At 48.1% G+C, this 14,185-nt stretch overlaps 1 protein-coding gene across 2 annotated transcripts in view; it reads left to right on the top strand.

Moving 5' to 3' along the window:
• Nucleotides 1-14,185, top strand: part of NSF (N-ethylmaleimide sensitive factor, vesicle fusing ATPase) — an 88,166-nt gene that overhangs the window by 43,729 nt on the left and 30,252 nt on the right. For both annotated transcript variants that reach the window (XM_054649710.2, XM_054649711.2), the window contains exon 8: nt 212-367. In XM_054649710.2, coding sequence (XP_054505685.1) covers nt 212-367 — 156 coding nt within the window. The remainder of the gene's footprint in view (nt 1-211; nt 368-14,185) is intronic.

The following is a 14,185-nucleotide window of genomic DNA, read 5'->3' as shown; positions in this document are numbered from 1 at the left end:
ACCCCTGGTCTGAGCAGTGGGAAGGCTGGGGATCATTTACCAAGCTGGTCTCTGGTGTCCTGTCCTTGTGTCCTTGTCACAGTGTGTCCTCCTGGCCAATGTTTGGAACTGAGCAGAGTTTGTGGGATGGGTCTGACCTGCAGAGCTGTTCTGGTGTCTGCTCCTGTGTGTGCTGGGCTGTGTGTTTGAAACCATTTCTTGGCTTTTGCAGGTAAATCAAAGACCAAGGAGAACAGGCAGTCAATCATCAACCCTGACTGGAATTTTGAGAAAATGGGCATTGGAGGCCTGGATAAAGAATTCTCAGATATTTTCCGAAGAGCTTTTGCTTCTCGAGTTTTCCCACCTGAAATTGTGGAGCAAATGGGTGAGTATAACCTGGAAAAGGGTTTATTGAGGATAACCTGGAAAAGGGTTTATTGAGGATAACCTGGAAAAGGTTACATTGAGGATAACCTGGAAGAGGTTACATTGAGGATAACCTGGCAAAGATTACACTGAGTATAACCTGGAAAAGGGTTTATTGAGGATAAACTGGAAAAGGGTTTATTGAGGATAACCTGGTAAAGGTTACACTGAGTATAACCTGGAAAAGGGTTTATTGAGGATAACCTGGAAAAGGTTACATTGAATATAACCTGGAAAAGGGTTTATTGAGGATAACCTGGAAAAGGGTTTATTGAGGATAACCTGGTAAAGGTTATATTGAATATAACCTGGAAAAGGGTTTATTGAGTATAACCTGGTAAAGGTTACATTGAGGATAACCTGGTAAAGGGTTTATTGAGGATAACCTGGTAAAGGGTTTATTGAGGATAACCTGGAAAAGGTTATATTGAGGATAACCTGGTAGAGGTTATATTGAGGATAACCTGGTAGAGGTTATATTGAGGATAACCTGGCAAAGATTACACTGAGTATAACCTGGAAAAGATTACACTGAGTATAACCTGGAAAAGATTACACTGAGTATAACCTTTCCAGGTATAACCTGGAAAAGTGTGGCTGGGGCATAGGCTGCAGGCCTGTCCCTGGTGTGTGAGGGCTGGACACAGCTGACACCCTTGTGCTGCTGCAGCACAGCAGTTTCTGAGGGATCCAGCAGAGCCTCTTCTTCCCCTGCTGCTCCCATATTTTGGACTCTTGTTGCTTGGCTGGGGAAGGGAGACAAACCCACCACCAACACTCAGCCCTTGCATGGAATGTCTGATGGAATGAGACACGTGGTTTAACTGGATTCTGTTCTGCTGGAACTGAAACTGGGGCTCTGAGCAGCCTGGTCTGGTGGAAGGTGTCCCTGCCCATGGCAGGGGGTTGGAATGAGATGGGCTTTAAGGTCTCTTCCAACCCAAACTATCCCATGGTTCTGTCAAACTCTCCCTCCTTGGATGCTTCATTCATTTATCCATAGCAGTGACACTGCTCCTGTTCCTGACTGCCTGACCATGTCTGTCCATACAGCTCAGAGGAAATTTTGTTTTAGTGCTCCTGCCATAATCTCTTTCACCTCCCAGTTCCCCTGGCAGCTGCACCATGAGCCCAGTAATCCCAGCATGGGCTGTGAGCTCTGCTGGTCTGGTTTGAAGTTTGAAGCTCAGCCCTTGCATGGAATGTCTGAAGGAATGAGACAGATGGTTTTACTGGATTCTGTTCTGCTGGAACTGAAACTGGGGCTCTGAGCAGCCTGGTCTGGTGGAAGGTGTCCCTGCCCATGGCAGGGGGTTGGAATGAGATGGATTTTTAGGTCTCTTCCAAACCAAACCATCCCATGGTTTTGTGAAAACCTCCCTCCTTGAATGCTTCATTCATTTATCCATAGCAGTGATTCTATTCCTGACTGCCTGACCATGATCTGTCCATACAGCTCAGAGGAAATTTTGTTTTAATGCTCCTGCCATAATCTCTTTCACCTCCCAGTTCCCCTGGCAGCTGCACCATGAGCCCAGTAATCCCAGCATGGGCTGTGAGCTCTGCTGGTCTGGTTTGAAGTTTGAAGCTCAGCCCTGCACATGGAATGTCTGAAGGAATGAGACACATGGTTTAACTGGATTCTGTTCTGCTGGAACTGAAACTGGGGCTCTGAGCAGCCTGGTCTGGTGGAAGGGGGTTGGCCCATGGCAGGGGGTTGGAATGAGATGGGCTTTAAGGTCTCTTCCAACCCAAACCATCCCATGGTTCTGTGAAACTCTCCCTTGAATGCTTCATTTATCCATAGCAGTGACACTGCTCCTGTACCTGACTGCCTGGCCATGATCTGTCCATACAGCTCAGAGGAAATTTTGTTTTAATGCTCCTGCCATAATCTCTTTCACCTCCCAGTTCCCCTGGCAGCTGCACCATGAGCCCAGTAATCCCAGCATGGGCTGTGAGCTCTGCTGGTCTGGTTTGAAGTGCTGACAGGCCATGGCACCTCCTGGAGTCTGTGAAATAAAAGCACAGATTCTAAATATAACTTCTCTTTTTGGGTCAAGGGAAGGAAAGGCAGTCCCAGTACTTGGTAAACATCTGCTGGCAGGCAGATAAATGGTGCAGGGTTTAATTTTTAGTAAGCAGTGTGCAGCTGCAGGTGTCTGGTTGTGTCCCAGAACGTGGCTGGGGATGTTCTGGCTGCTCCTTGTTCTGGGAATATAATCTGTGTGGGCTCCTATTTGAACTTGGAATCCATAGCTGTATCATTGCTGTGTATGTTTATGTTTCTGATCCACCTTCCCTCTCCCCACAAATGAAGCAATCACGATTTTGATTACAAACCAGATTTCCATCAGGAGCTACATCCTGTTTGTGTGGGGGTGTGTGGAGCTTCCAGTGCCTGTGGATCTGATGCAAAATAAACTTCCCTGGGATGTGCCTTCAGTCTTGTCTTGGGGGTTTGGGCACGTATGGAGGAGCTGTGGAGAAACCCCTGGGCTGATTCTCTCTCTCTCTCTCTCTCTTGCCTTTGAATTCCTGTTGATGGGAGAGCTGAGGCCTTTGGGGGATGCTCTTGGGTCTCCTGGCTTTTGTGGCTGTGGGCAAGATAAAACTTTCTCTGCTTCTGCTTGAGAACATAAAATGCTTAGATTTGTTAAATATTTAACTGCTCTGCAGAGAGAGGAGAGAAGAGAAATGCTGGCTGTGGAAAGAGCAGCTTTTACCCAGAGGCACTGGTGGCCAGCTCAGCCTCCTGTGCTTGAAATATTTTTACCTTTTGAAGCAGCTGTTGTGTGTATTCATAAAGTCTTTCCATGGAGCCAGGCTGGGAGAGCTGGGGCTGTTCAGCCTGGAGAAGACTCCAGGAATATCTTAGAGCCTCTTCCAGTGCCTAAAGGGGGCTTATAAACCAGAGGAGAGTGATTTTTGACATGGACAAGAATGGGAGTGGTTTTAAACTGACAGAGGGGAGATTTGGGTTAGATATTGGGGTGGAATTGTTCCCTGGCAGGGTGGGCAGGCCCTGGCACAGGTGCCCAGAGCAGCTGGGGCTGCCCCTGAGTCCTGGCAGTGCCCAAGGCCAGGCTGGACAGGGCTTGGAGCAGCCTGGGACAGGGGAAGGTGTCCCTGCCATGGCAGGGGTGGCACTGGGTGACATTTAAGGTCCCTTCCAGCCCAAACCATTCTGGGATTCTCTGATTCTGTGGCTGCAGTACAGAGCCCTTGGCTGGGACCACATGTGAAGGTAAAAGGTAAAAGATAATTGGTGTTGTTTAATAAAGGAAAACAAATATTCTGTGGAGGACCACTGGTATTTGGATTACCCTGGGCAATGAATTAAAGGTGTGCCCCATTAAATTACACTTAGTACAAATGCTCTTGCTGTGTATGTTTACACCCAGGCTGCACAAAGAGACTTTTTTCAGGGAAGAAGTTGGAGTGGGAGCAGAGCTCCTGAGCTCTGATTAACCCCAGGGCTAAAGAGCTTATCTGAAATTTGAAAAAAAACCAAAAGCTTTCTGACATTCATTTTCTTTGCCTTAGTTATAACTTGCTCTTAACTATATTTCAGATGTGAAATGTCAGTGTGACAGCTGTTCACCTTTGTGAATAATTTATTGGGAAAGGAAAAGATGGAATTTGCTTGCTGCCTGGTGCTGCAGTGCTCACCCAGTTGTGTTCTTTGCCCAGTGCTCCCAGACTGCAGCTTCCATGCCAAATGCAATAAATATTTCTCTCCACAACTACACAGAGGCTCTATAGACCCTTCCAGCATTACTTGCAATTTGTGTGTGGTTTATCTAACTTCCATGGAATGTTCTGGGCTGGGAGCACATAAATCAATGTTAGTTAACCATAGCATCAAGGGGGGAATCACTGCTCTGCTGGCACAGGCCTTGGTTTATCCAAGAGCAGGAATGTTAGACCAGCCCCAGCTGGGCACTAACCTGGCCTGAAGGGGCAGTTTCCTTTTGCCATCTCTGGATGTCCCAGCCCTGCTCTGCTGGCTTTGGGCTTGCATGGTTCTGTAGGGAGCTAACACAGCTGGCAGCAAAAATTACTATTGATAAAGACAGATTGTAGAGTCAGTGTTCAGCTAGATCAGCTCCCTGGCTGTGTGATGTGACAGAATCCCACAATGGTTTGGGTGGAAAGGGACCTTAAAGCCATCCAGTGCCACCCCTGCCATGGCAGGGACACCTCCCACTGTCCCAGGCTGCTCCAAGCCCCAGTGTCCAGCCTGGCCTTGGGCACTGCCAGGGATGCAGGGGCAGCCCCAGCTGCTCTGGGCACCCTGTGCCAGGGCCTGCCACCCTCACTGGGAAGATTGGCTGGTGCTTGACTCCTGATAATGCTGTGCCTGCCAAATGGAATTCAATCCTTACCTGCATGAGGTTTGAGGAAGATATCTGGAAACATTTTGGTTCCTCCTTTGTAGGAATGACACTTCTGAGGAAGGAACTTCACCCCTTGGGGCACTGGTGGAGGGAGATACCAGGCAGCTCTCCCTGAGGGACAGCCCTTCCCAGCCCTGTTGCCAGGGAATCCTCCTCCCTTCCAAGCCCTTCCAGGATTCTGTGCCAGCTCAGGGTGAGGCTGTGTCACTCTGTGCTGAGGGGAATCTGCCTTGGGCTGCTCTCTGCTGCATCCTCTTGCTCCAGCTGAAGCTCCTCTGTTTATTTGACAAATGTGGTTTTTTCCCCTCCATGGTAGGTGCTGGTTTTCTGCTGAGGCTTTAAACCCAGCTCATTCCACTGTTCTCTCTTCTTGTTGTTTTTTCTTTCCCCCTGACTCCCACAGATATTTATTCACTTGGAACAACATTTTTGATATTTGCTGCCTGGAGCTGTAACTTGGAACAAACCTCTAAAGTCCCTTCTCAGCCTTGAAAACAAAACACTTGTGCTGACCCTTTTTTCCTTATTTAAGAACACTCTGGTGTCCCCAGGCTTTGAAACAGAGTCTTGACTTGCAGCAGGGAAGGGATTTCTCTGACTCCTGTGGCACTTTAATTGTTGTAGAGGCCTCAAAGAGCAAATTCTGCATGGACATGTTGTTTAATAACAGGTAGAGAAATGTTTGCTGTTACATGTTCCTTCTAAGAGACTGAAATGGAACCCAAATTCCCCATCCTCTCCTGCTACCATAAATAAATGAAATCAGATTTTTGGAAGGTGGTTTCTGTTTCCTGGGAACCTTCTTAACCTGTGCTCTTGACCTGCCCTCTTGGGATCAGAGCTCTGTAATTTTGAAGTCCAGCTCATGATGGAGAAGTGAGGGATCAAGAACACAAGGGGAACATTGAAATGAGCAGACTCTCAGATTATTTTCTTCCTCAGATTCTGTCTGAAGTGGAGGCCTGTCTGTTAAGCTGCCTTAAAAATTAATGCATTAATGTTCTCAAAGTACTCAGCTACTGTAAGAGAAGAATAATGATGGAAAGGTTCTCACCCAGCTATTCTGAAAATAGGGTCATTTTAATGAAAAATCAGTGTCAGGCATGTTTAACCTCAACTGGGGGGCTGGGAATGCCAGGCCCTGCTGCTCTCAGCCTTTGCATCCAGCCTGGTTCTGTCTCTCCAGCATTCTGCATGGCAGCTCTGGGATTCTGAGCCATTCCTATAACCTTTACATCACCCATTAGCCATTTCTATAAATTTACATTTCTATAATTTACATCACCTTTACATCACCCATCATTATTTCTGCTCCCTTCCCTGCTCAGGACTGTGGTGCCCAACCCAAACCATGGATCCATTCTGGATCAGCAGGTTCTGGCTGTGCTTTGCTCTCTGAGCCTGGGCAAAACCTTCCCTGGGATGATTTTTTGTGTTTTGCATCCTGTAATTCATTATTCCTCCCCAATTAGACACTCATGCATCAGGTTACATGGATTTCAGATGAATTTAATCCTGCCTGTCTGTGTGTTTGTAGCTCTTGGCTTTGCAGCCTGCAGATTTAATTGGAGCATTCTGTTCTGTTCCATCTCCCAGGCACCACATGCCACTAAATTCAGGAGGGATCATTTCTCACTGTGCTTTAAAGTTTGTGGGGTTTAATCTACTTTTCATCCACCTCCAACTTCATTCAGCCTGTGCTTTCCCTGCATGTCTAGGAGGGTGTCTAACACATATTTATATCTTTAGGGAAGTCTAAATGTCCCTCTCTTTGTTTCTTTGTTTCCTCAAACCCCCTGTGTGGGGAGCCCCAGGTTTTCCTGGAGGGAAGTTGTCTCAGACTGGACTAATAAAGTTGTTCTGGCTTGTTGTAGTCTTGTAGTCTTCTTCTCTTCTACCCATTTAAAAAGATATTATCTCAGAATTTTCCAGCCACCAGGTTAGTGCTAGGTCTGTACAACACAGTCAGAAAACAGCTGAGGTTCAAAGGGACCTCTCAATGTAGTCCAACCCCAGAGTTCTCTCCCTTTTCCCTTTCCAACACCAGGGATGACATTCACCATCTCCCCCCTGCTTTTTCACCCACCCAGTTCAGGTTCTCACTGACTTTGAGATGATTTCACCCACTCTGAGTGTCCTTGGGTGAAGTTCATGTCCAAGTGATCTGCCCATATCCAACACTTGTGGGCTCTTGTGTCCCTTGTTCTTTTTCTGCTTCTGTTGCCTGTTCCTACCCATTTGTCACTTTTATTAATATCAGCTGTCACAGAAAATGTCAACTCTTCACTGCTGTAAATGAGTATTTAACAGCTTGACCTCAGCATTTGCTGTTAACTCTTCCTCCTTGCTGAGGATGGACCCAGTGCTTTCCTGCTCTTCTCCTCCTAAAGGGATTTCACCTGGAGTGCTCTGCTCACCCTGAGGCACCTGGATCCAGGGCACTGAATTCCTTTAGGGAGAGCAGTGAGGAAGTCCCTGACCTCTGTCACTTGCTTCTCCTTCTAAAAAGCAGAGATTGACTTTGGTGTCCCCCAGGGGTGGGGAGGAAAGTGAAGGAGCTGAATTAATCAGAATTACTGATGGAATTTGTTTGTGTGCTGGGATGCTGGATGCAATACAACTGGAAAACTTTGGAGAATGGACCAGTGCATTCCTGTCCTTCTCCTCCTAATGGGATTTAACCTGAAATTCTCCTCCTAAGGGGATTTAACCTGAAGTTCTCCTCCTAAGGGGATTTAACCTGTCTGCTCACCTTGAGGCACCTGGATCCAGGGACTGACTTTGGTGTCCCCCAGGGATGGGGAGGAAAGTGAAGGAGCTGAGTTAATCAGAATTACTGATGGAATTTGTTCATGTGCTGGGTTGCTGGATGCAATACAACTGGAAAACTTTGGAGAATGGACCAGTGCATTCCTGTCCTTCTCCTCCTAATGAGATTTAACCTGAAGTTCTCCTCCTAATGGGATTCAACCTGTCTGCTCACCTTGAGGCACCTGGATCCAGGGGTTGACTTTGGTGTCCCTCAGGGATGGGGAAGAAAGTGAAGGAGCTGAGTTAATCAGAATTACTGATGGAATTTGTTCATGTGGATGAGTAGAACTGGAAGACTTTGGAGGAGGGAACAGGGTAGGTGGCAGGGAAGCTTCTGGACACAGAGTGAGCTGACTTGAAGGTCCTCAATCCTGGGAAGGGTATGAGAGATGGGGCTTCCAAATTCTGCACAGTCCCCAAAGGAAATGATTCCCTTCTAACACAGGAATGTGGAAATGGGGCTGTGGCAGGGGCTTTCCACCAACCCTGCAGCAGGGAATTTCTGTATGAGCCATCAGTGGGTTCTGGGAGGGCTTTGCTCTGCTCCAGGTGGCTGCAGTGGTGTTGGTTGGTGGCATCACCATGGTCTGGCAGCCCCAGTGTGTCCCCAGCTGGGTGTCCCCGTGCCCTGGGCTGTCTGATGTGTTCACAAGGCAAGAACTGCTCAGCAGCATTCCCAAACTCCAGTGTTGCTGTCTGAGCAGGTGGGAATGACCCAGCTCTCCCAGGAATCAGGGAATGCTGGTGGGATCTGTGCTGCTGTCATCCAGGTGGGATGGAGCTCTGAACATCCTGGCTCTGCTCAGCTTCCCACTGAACCTGCCTCTGGGATTTGGGATCTTTCTGCAGCTCTCTTTAGAGACATTTACTCTTTGCTACTGTGCTGATTTCCCTTAGTGCTTGGCTTTTCTTGTTTATACTCTTACCAAAATCCCTTTTCCTCAGTGTCCTGATGCTGGTTTTGTAGCCAGAGGCATTCTGTTGGAAGTGGCTCTCTGAGATGCTGATTTATTTTCATTTCTAGCACATCCCCTCTGAAATGGATAAATGCTCTTGTCATAAATCTCATTATTGCCTCCTGATAAATGTGTGCACTGAGCTCTTCAGAGCCACTGGGATGTGCTGAGGAATCCCTTTCCAAAGCTCCATGGAGAGCTTCACTTTTCCAGTGGCAAAGGATTTGATAAATCAAAACTCTGACCATTGAGAAAATAAAATTTCTAGTTCAGGTGTGGCCCGTTCCCTGCCCTGCTTTGAATTTAAATCAGACACTCTGGGCTTACAGGATGAGAGGAGAGGGAAATTCCACCCTGCTCTACCTGAAGGGATATTTTGCCTGTGTGGCAGGTGAAGGCACTGGGATGTGCTGAGGAATCCCTTTCCAGAGATCCATGGGAGCTTCACTTTGTCTTCTTTTTCCAGTGGCAAAGGATTTGATATTTCAAAACTGTGACCACTGGGACAATTAAAATTCTGGTTCAGCTGTGGCCCTTTCCCTGCCCCAGCTATCAGACACTCTGGGCTTACAGCATGAGAGGGAAATTCCACCCTGCTCTACCTGAAGGGATATTTTGCCTGTGTGGCAGGTGAAGGCACTGGGATGTGCTGAGGAATCCCTTTCCAGAGATCCATGGAGAGCTTCACTTTGTCTTCTCTTCCCAGTGGCAAAGGATTTGATATTTCAAAACTGTGACCACTGGGAAAATTAAAATTCTGGTTCAGGTGTGGCCCTTTCCCTGCCCCAGCTATCAGACACTCTGGGCTTACAGCATGAGAGGGAAATTCCACCCAGCTCTACCTGAAGGGATATTTTGCCTGTGTGGCAGGTGAAGGCACTGGGATGTGCTGAGGAATCCCTTTCCAAAGCTCCTGGAGAGCTTCACTTTGTCTTCTTTTTCCAGTGGCAAAGGATTTGATAAATCAAAACTCTGACCATTCAGAAAATAAAAGTTCTGGTTCAGGTGTGGCCTTTTCCCTGCCCTGCTTTGAATTTAAATCAGACACTCTGGGCTTACAGCATGAGAGGAGAGGGGAATTCCACCCAGCTCTGCTTGTAGGGAAGTTTTGCCTGTGTGGCAGGTGAAGCCTGGGAACCCTGAACTTCCTGTAACCTGCCCCAAGATGAATGTGCAGAGATAAAAATCTCCCTGCTGTGCTGGGGCCTTGCCATCCATGCAGGTTCCTGGTGGTGCATCTGAGTGATCCAATCCCACCAGAATGCTTTGATTTTAATTAAAAGGGGAATTACACTCCCAAGTAGAAAATCCCTCTTATACGAAATCAGTTCTTCTGATCTCTCCAATAAATTGAAGAGGGAGAATTGAACAAATAAACTTTATCTTGTCTTTGGGCAGGTGATGTTCTGGGTCAAAACAGAGTTTGACTTCCATTGGTAGCACCAGTAACTCTCCCATTCTTAGCAGTTTCTATGAATTTTCCCTCATATTTTCCATATTTGAGTTCTTGTTAATGTCCCTATTCAGCCTCTAACTGTCATTGAATGGCAGAATTTAAGGCTCAGGTTACAGCAATGACCTTTTTTTGGAGCTCATCAAATGATGAACTGGTTGGAGATGTCTGCACAGCTGTAATTTGTGTTTAGAAGGATTCTCATAATAGTATTGACATTTGGGCCACGTTGGTGAAATCAGCAGAGGGGGAGATAAACTTAATCAGAATTCCTGTGTGGTGCAGAGGATCCCACTGTGATTTGAGAGGTAACATTTGTGATTTGTCATCACCTGTCTATTTTAATAAAGTCCTGCTTGTCCTTAAAACTTTGATTTTAGCCAGGTGAATGTGGCTGTAAAGGGAAATGTCTGCTGGAGCTGCTTGTGGCAGTTTTATTTGCAGAGGAACTAATTGCTTTGGGCTCTGGAATGTTCTGTCACCTGACTTCAATTTTATTGAATTAAAAATTCAATAAAGTTGAATTTTTAACCATTTCCACCCTCATTTGGGTTTTTCCAGAGGATTGGGGGTATTTGGGATGATTTTGCTGTGGAGTCATGGATTTTTTACCTTTAGGAGAGGAAAACCCGAAGCCCAACCCACAGGGGGAGGGTGATGATCTGGATTTTATGTTCCTTTTATTGAATTAATCTTGACTTGCTGGGCACTGCCCAGGCTCCCCAGGGAATGGTCCCAGCCCCGAGGCTGCCAGAGCTCCAGGAGCCTTTGGACACCACTCCAGGGGTGCACAGGCTGGGGTTTTGGGGTATCTGGGCAGGGCTGGGACTGGATGATCCTTGGGGGTCCCTTCCCACTCAGAGAACTCCAGGATTCCTTTCCTTTTCCTTTGAACAGGCAGAAGGTGAACATTCAGAGCATTCTGGGAGGTTTCTAAGCAGATCAGTCCAAGCTAGTTTGTGTTTTGTGTTCAGGCTCCCCGTGGGAGATGAGATTTTGGGTGTGGGGTGTTCACCTGAGCCCTGTGCTGAGGCCAAGGCAGCTCATGCACAGAGGGAATTGTTTGTACTTTTCAGGAAATTCACATTTTTTGGGCTGTGGCACAGAAGTGTTGCAGTGTGTCCCATTTCCTGTCTCACCTATCCCATCCCCCTCAAGGATGCCAACCTTTCCCCCTCCCCTGTGCCCTCCTGCCTGGCAGCTGTGCATTATTCCTCACCTTCCAGCAAGGCGTGGTGTGGTTGGCAGATGGCCCCCAGGCCTGGGCTCATTGGTTTGTCCTGGTGTCCACATCCCCTGAGCCTTCCCCTGCTCACACCTGGTTGGCCCTCACCTGTCCCTCCCCTCCCCCTGTCCCCGGGGCTTTAAAAGGACACGAGACCATGGGGTCAGGGTTCTGTCTCTGTCTGTCTGTCTGGAGCTGATACTGTCGGGTCCGGCTGTCTGTCTCTGCCCCGACACGGGTAGAGTGGTTCTTTGGTGGGCGCGATGCAAAGGACGAGTCTGGACTCTTCAGCTTTTGGTCTTCAGGTTGTTTATTATTTCTTATCTACAAAATTTTTCTGTCTGCCCAACAGAGGTCTGATCTGCAGGCAGTCACAGGCACTCTCTGACCACCCACGGGGCGGTCATGTCTTTTTATACTAAAACCTACGTATACAATATTTACCTTTATTTCCCAATACTTTTCACCCATGTTGGCAAGTGCACCTTCACTAGAAACCAATCCCCAAGTGCCAACATCATCACAGGAGATGGAGGACAAGAAGAAGAAAGAAGAAGGACAAGACACGCCCTGATCCCTCCATCTTGTCTCCATAACCCCCCTGTACCAAAAACCTTAAAGTCTATATCTCACCCTCTAAATGTGTCTCTTTTACACCTTTTACTCTAAAGTGATTCTCTTGTCCTCAGACTCTTGTTACTTCTGTGGATGGATCAAAATCAAGCCACCAAGCACTCTTGGCAACATTCCAGGGTTTTCGAGACCCCCAAGGGTTCTCCTGGCATCTCTGGACATCGGGAACGATGTGCTGAGATCCCACAGATACCACATTCAGAAATCTACCATGCTACAATAAACTCTGGATCTAAGCTCCACGGCAGAACCCGCTCCTTTTCTCTTCACTGCTGTCTGAACCTTTTCCACCAAAGGTAAACTGAGTTCCTGTTTTGCCTGGACTTGTTCTGAGCACCCAGCTGCAGCACCTAGCCAGCCAAAGGCATCTCTGGGGTGAAAAACACCACAGCTGCTGCCTTTGGTCCAGACGGAGCCAGGCAGGACACACCTGAAACATTCGGGGTTTAATATTTAATACAGAAGCTTCTGGGGGATAACTCAGTTGTATTTATTCTAAGAGAGAGATTGGGAGCTGCAGGAATCCCAGAATCATTCAAATTGGAAAAGACTTCCAAGACCATGGAGTGGTGTTGGAAGATGCTGTGCCTGATCCCTTCTTTGTCACCACCCCAGAGCACAGAGTGCCACATTCCTTGGACAAGGGATTCCTGGGACACCTCCAGGGATGGGCACTCCAACCCTCCCTGGCAGCCCCTTCCAAGGCCTGAGCCCCCTTTCCATGGAGAAATTCCTCTTGATGTCCCAGCTGAGCCTGCCCTGCTACAGCTTCAGGCCATTCCTCCTTGTTGTGTCCCTGTTCCCTGGAGCACAGCCCGACCCCCCTGGCTGTGCCCTCCTGGCAGGAGCTGTGCAGAGCCACAAGGGCCCCCTGAGCCTCCTTTGCTCCAGGCTGAGCCCCCCCAGCTGCCTCAGGCACTTCTCACAGGACTTAGAAGAAAACCAGAAGAACCAGCCAGGCCCAGGCTGTTGGTGTTGGTGTTGTGGGCACCCTGGCACTCCCTGCAGTGCCATGGACCTGCCTGGCTGGGCTGGGAGCAGAGCCCTGACCTGCCACAGCCCTTTGGTGGCCTCTGGAACCCCTTGGTGGCCTCTGTAGCTCTTTGGTGGCCTCTGTAACCCTTTGGTGGCCTCTGGAACCCTTTGGTGGCCTCTGGAACACTTTGGTGGCCTCTGGAACCCTTTGGTGGCCTCTGTAGCTCTTTAGTGGCCTCTGTAGCCCTTTGGTGGCCTCTGTAACCCTTTGGTGGCCTCTGTAACCCTTTGGTGGCTTCTGTAACCCTTTCATGGCCTCTGTAACCCTTTGATGGCCTCTGTAACCCTTTGGTGGCCTCTGTAGCTCTTTGGTGGCCTCTGTAGCTCTTTAGTGGCCTCTGTAACCCTTTGGTGGCCTCTGTAGCTCTTTGGTGGCCTCTGTAGCTGTTTGGTGGCCTCTGTAACCCTTTGGTGGCCTCTGTAACCCTTTGGTGGCTTCTGTAACCCTTTGATGGCCTCTGTAACCCTTTGGTGGCCTCTGTAGCCCTTTGGTGGCCTCTGTAGCCCTTTGGTGGCCTCGTGCTGGATCCCAGGAGCTGCTGGAGCATTGCTGTGCTGGGCTTTCCCTGCAGAGATCACTTTGTCAGCACCAGCCTGGCTGGTGCAGTTTGCTTACAGAGGAGATCCTGTTCCCCCATGGTAACAATGCCCTCATGACAGGGATTTGAGCTTTTAATTTATCTGTGCCTCCCTCCCTCCCCTGTGAGGTTTGTCTTCACTCCAGTTTATGTTGTTTATGCTTTTGACTCACAGATGTCTCAGTGCTGACTCATCAGTTCTTAGGCACAGCTCTGGATTTCTGTAGTAAATTTTTTATCTGCAGAGAAGCCCAGCAGGATTTATTTTCCCTCTCAGCTTTATTGCTGGGCTTAGCCAGTGCAGCACTGCTGCTCTCTGGGGTTTGGGAGGATCAGCTGCTCCTCATGGCAGTGTCCTGGAGCTTCACTGCAGTGAATGAACCTGAGGAGAGGGAAGAGAGCCTGTGGGGTCACAGGAATTAAATAAAATTGAGCACTTGTTCAGACTGAAATCAATTCTTTATTGCCATAACCTCAGGAGCAAGTGAAACCACAGCAGTGTTGAGAAGGTGATAAGGGGTGGAATTTGCAGACAACCCCAGCATGGGAAGAGATGAGAATCTGGACTCCATGTTTCAGAGGCTGATTTATTATTTTATGATAGATATTATATTAAAAGAAAATGTTACATTAAAACTATACTAAAGAACAGAAGAGAGGATTTCATCAGAAGGCTTGAAAGGAAA

This window comes from Agelaius phoeniceus, chromosome 26 (assembly GCF_051311805.1).
Source record: "Agelaius phoeniceus isolate bAgePho1 chromosome 26, bAgePho1.hap1, whole genome shotgun sequence".
NCBI lineage: Eukaryota > Metazoa > Chordata > Aves > Passeriformes > Icteridae > Agelaius > Agelaius phoeniceus.
This window is presented reverse-complemented; position numbering and strand designations above follow the sequence as displayed.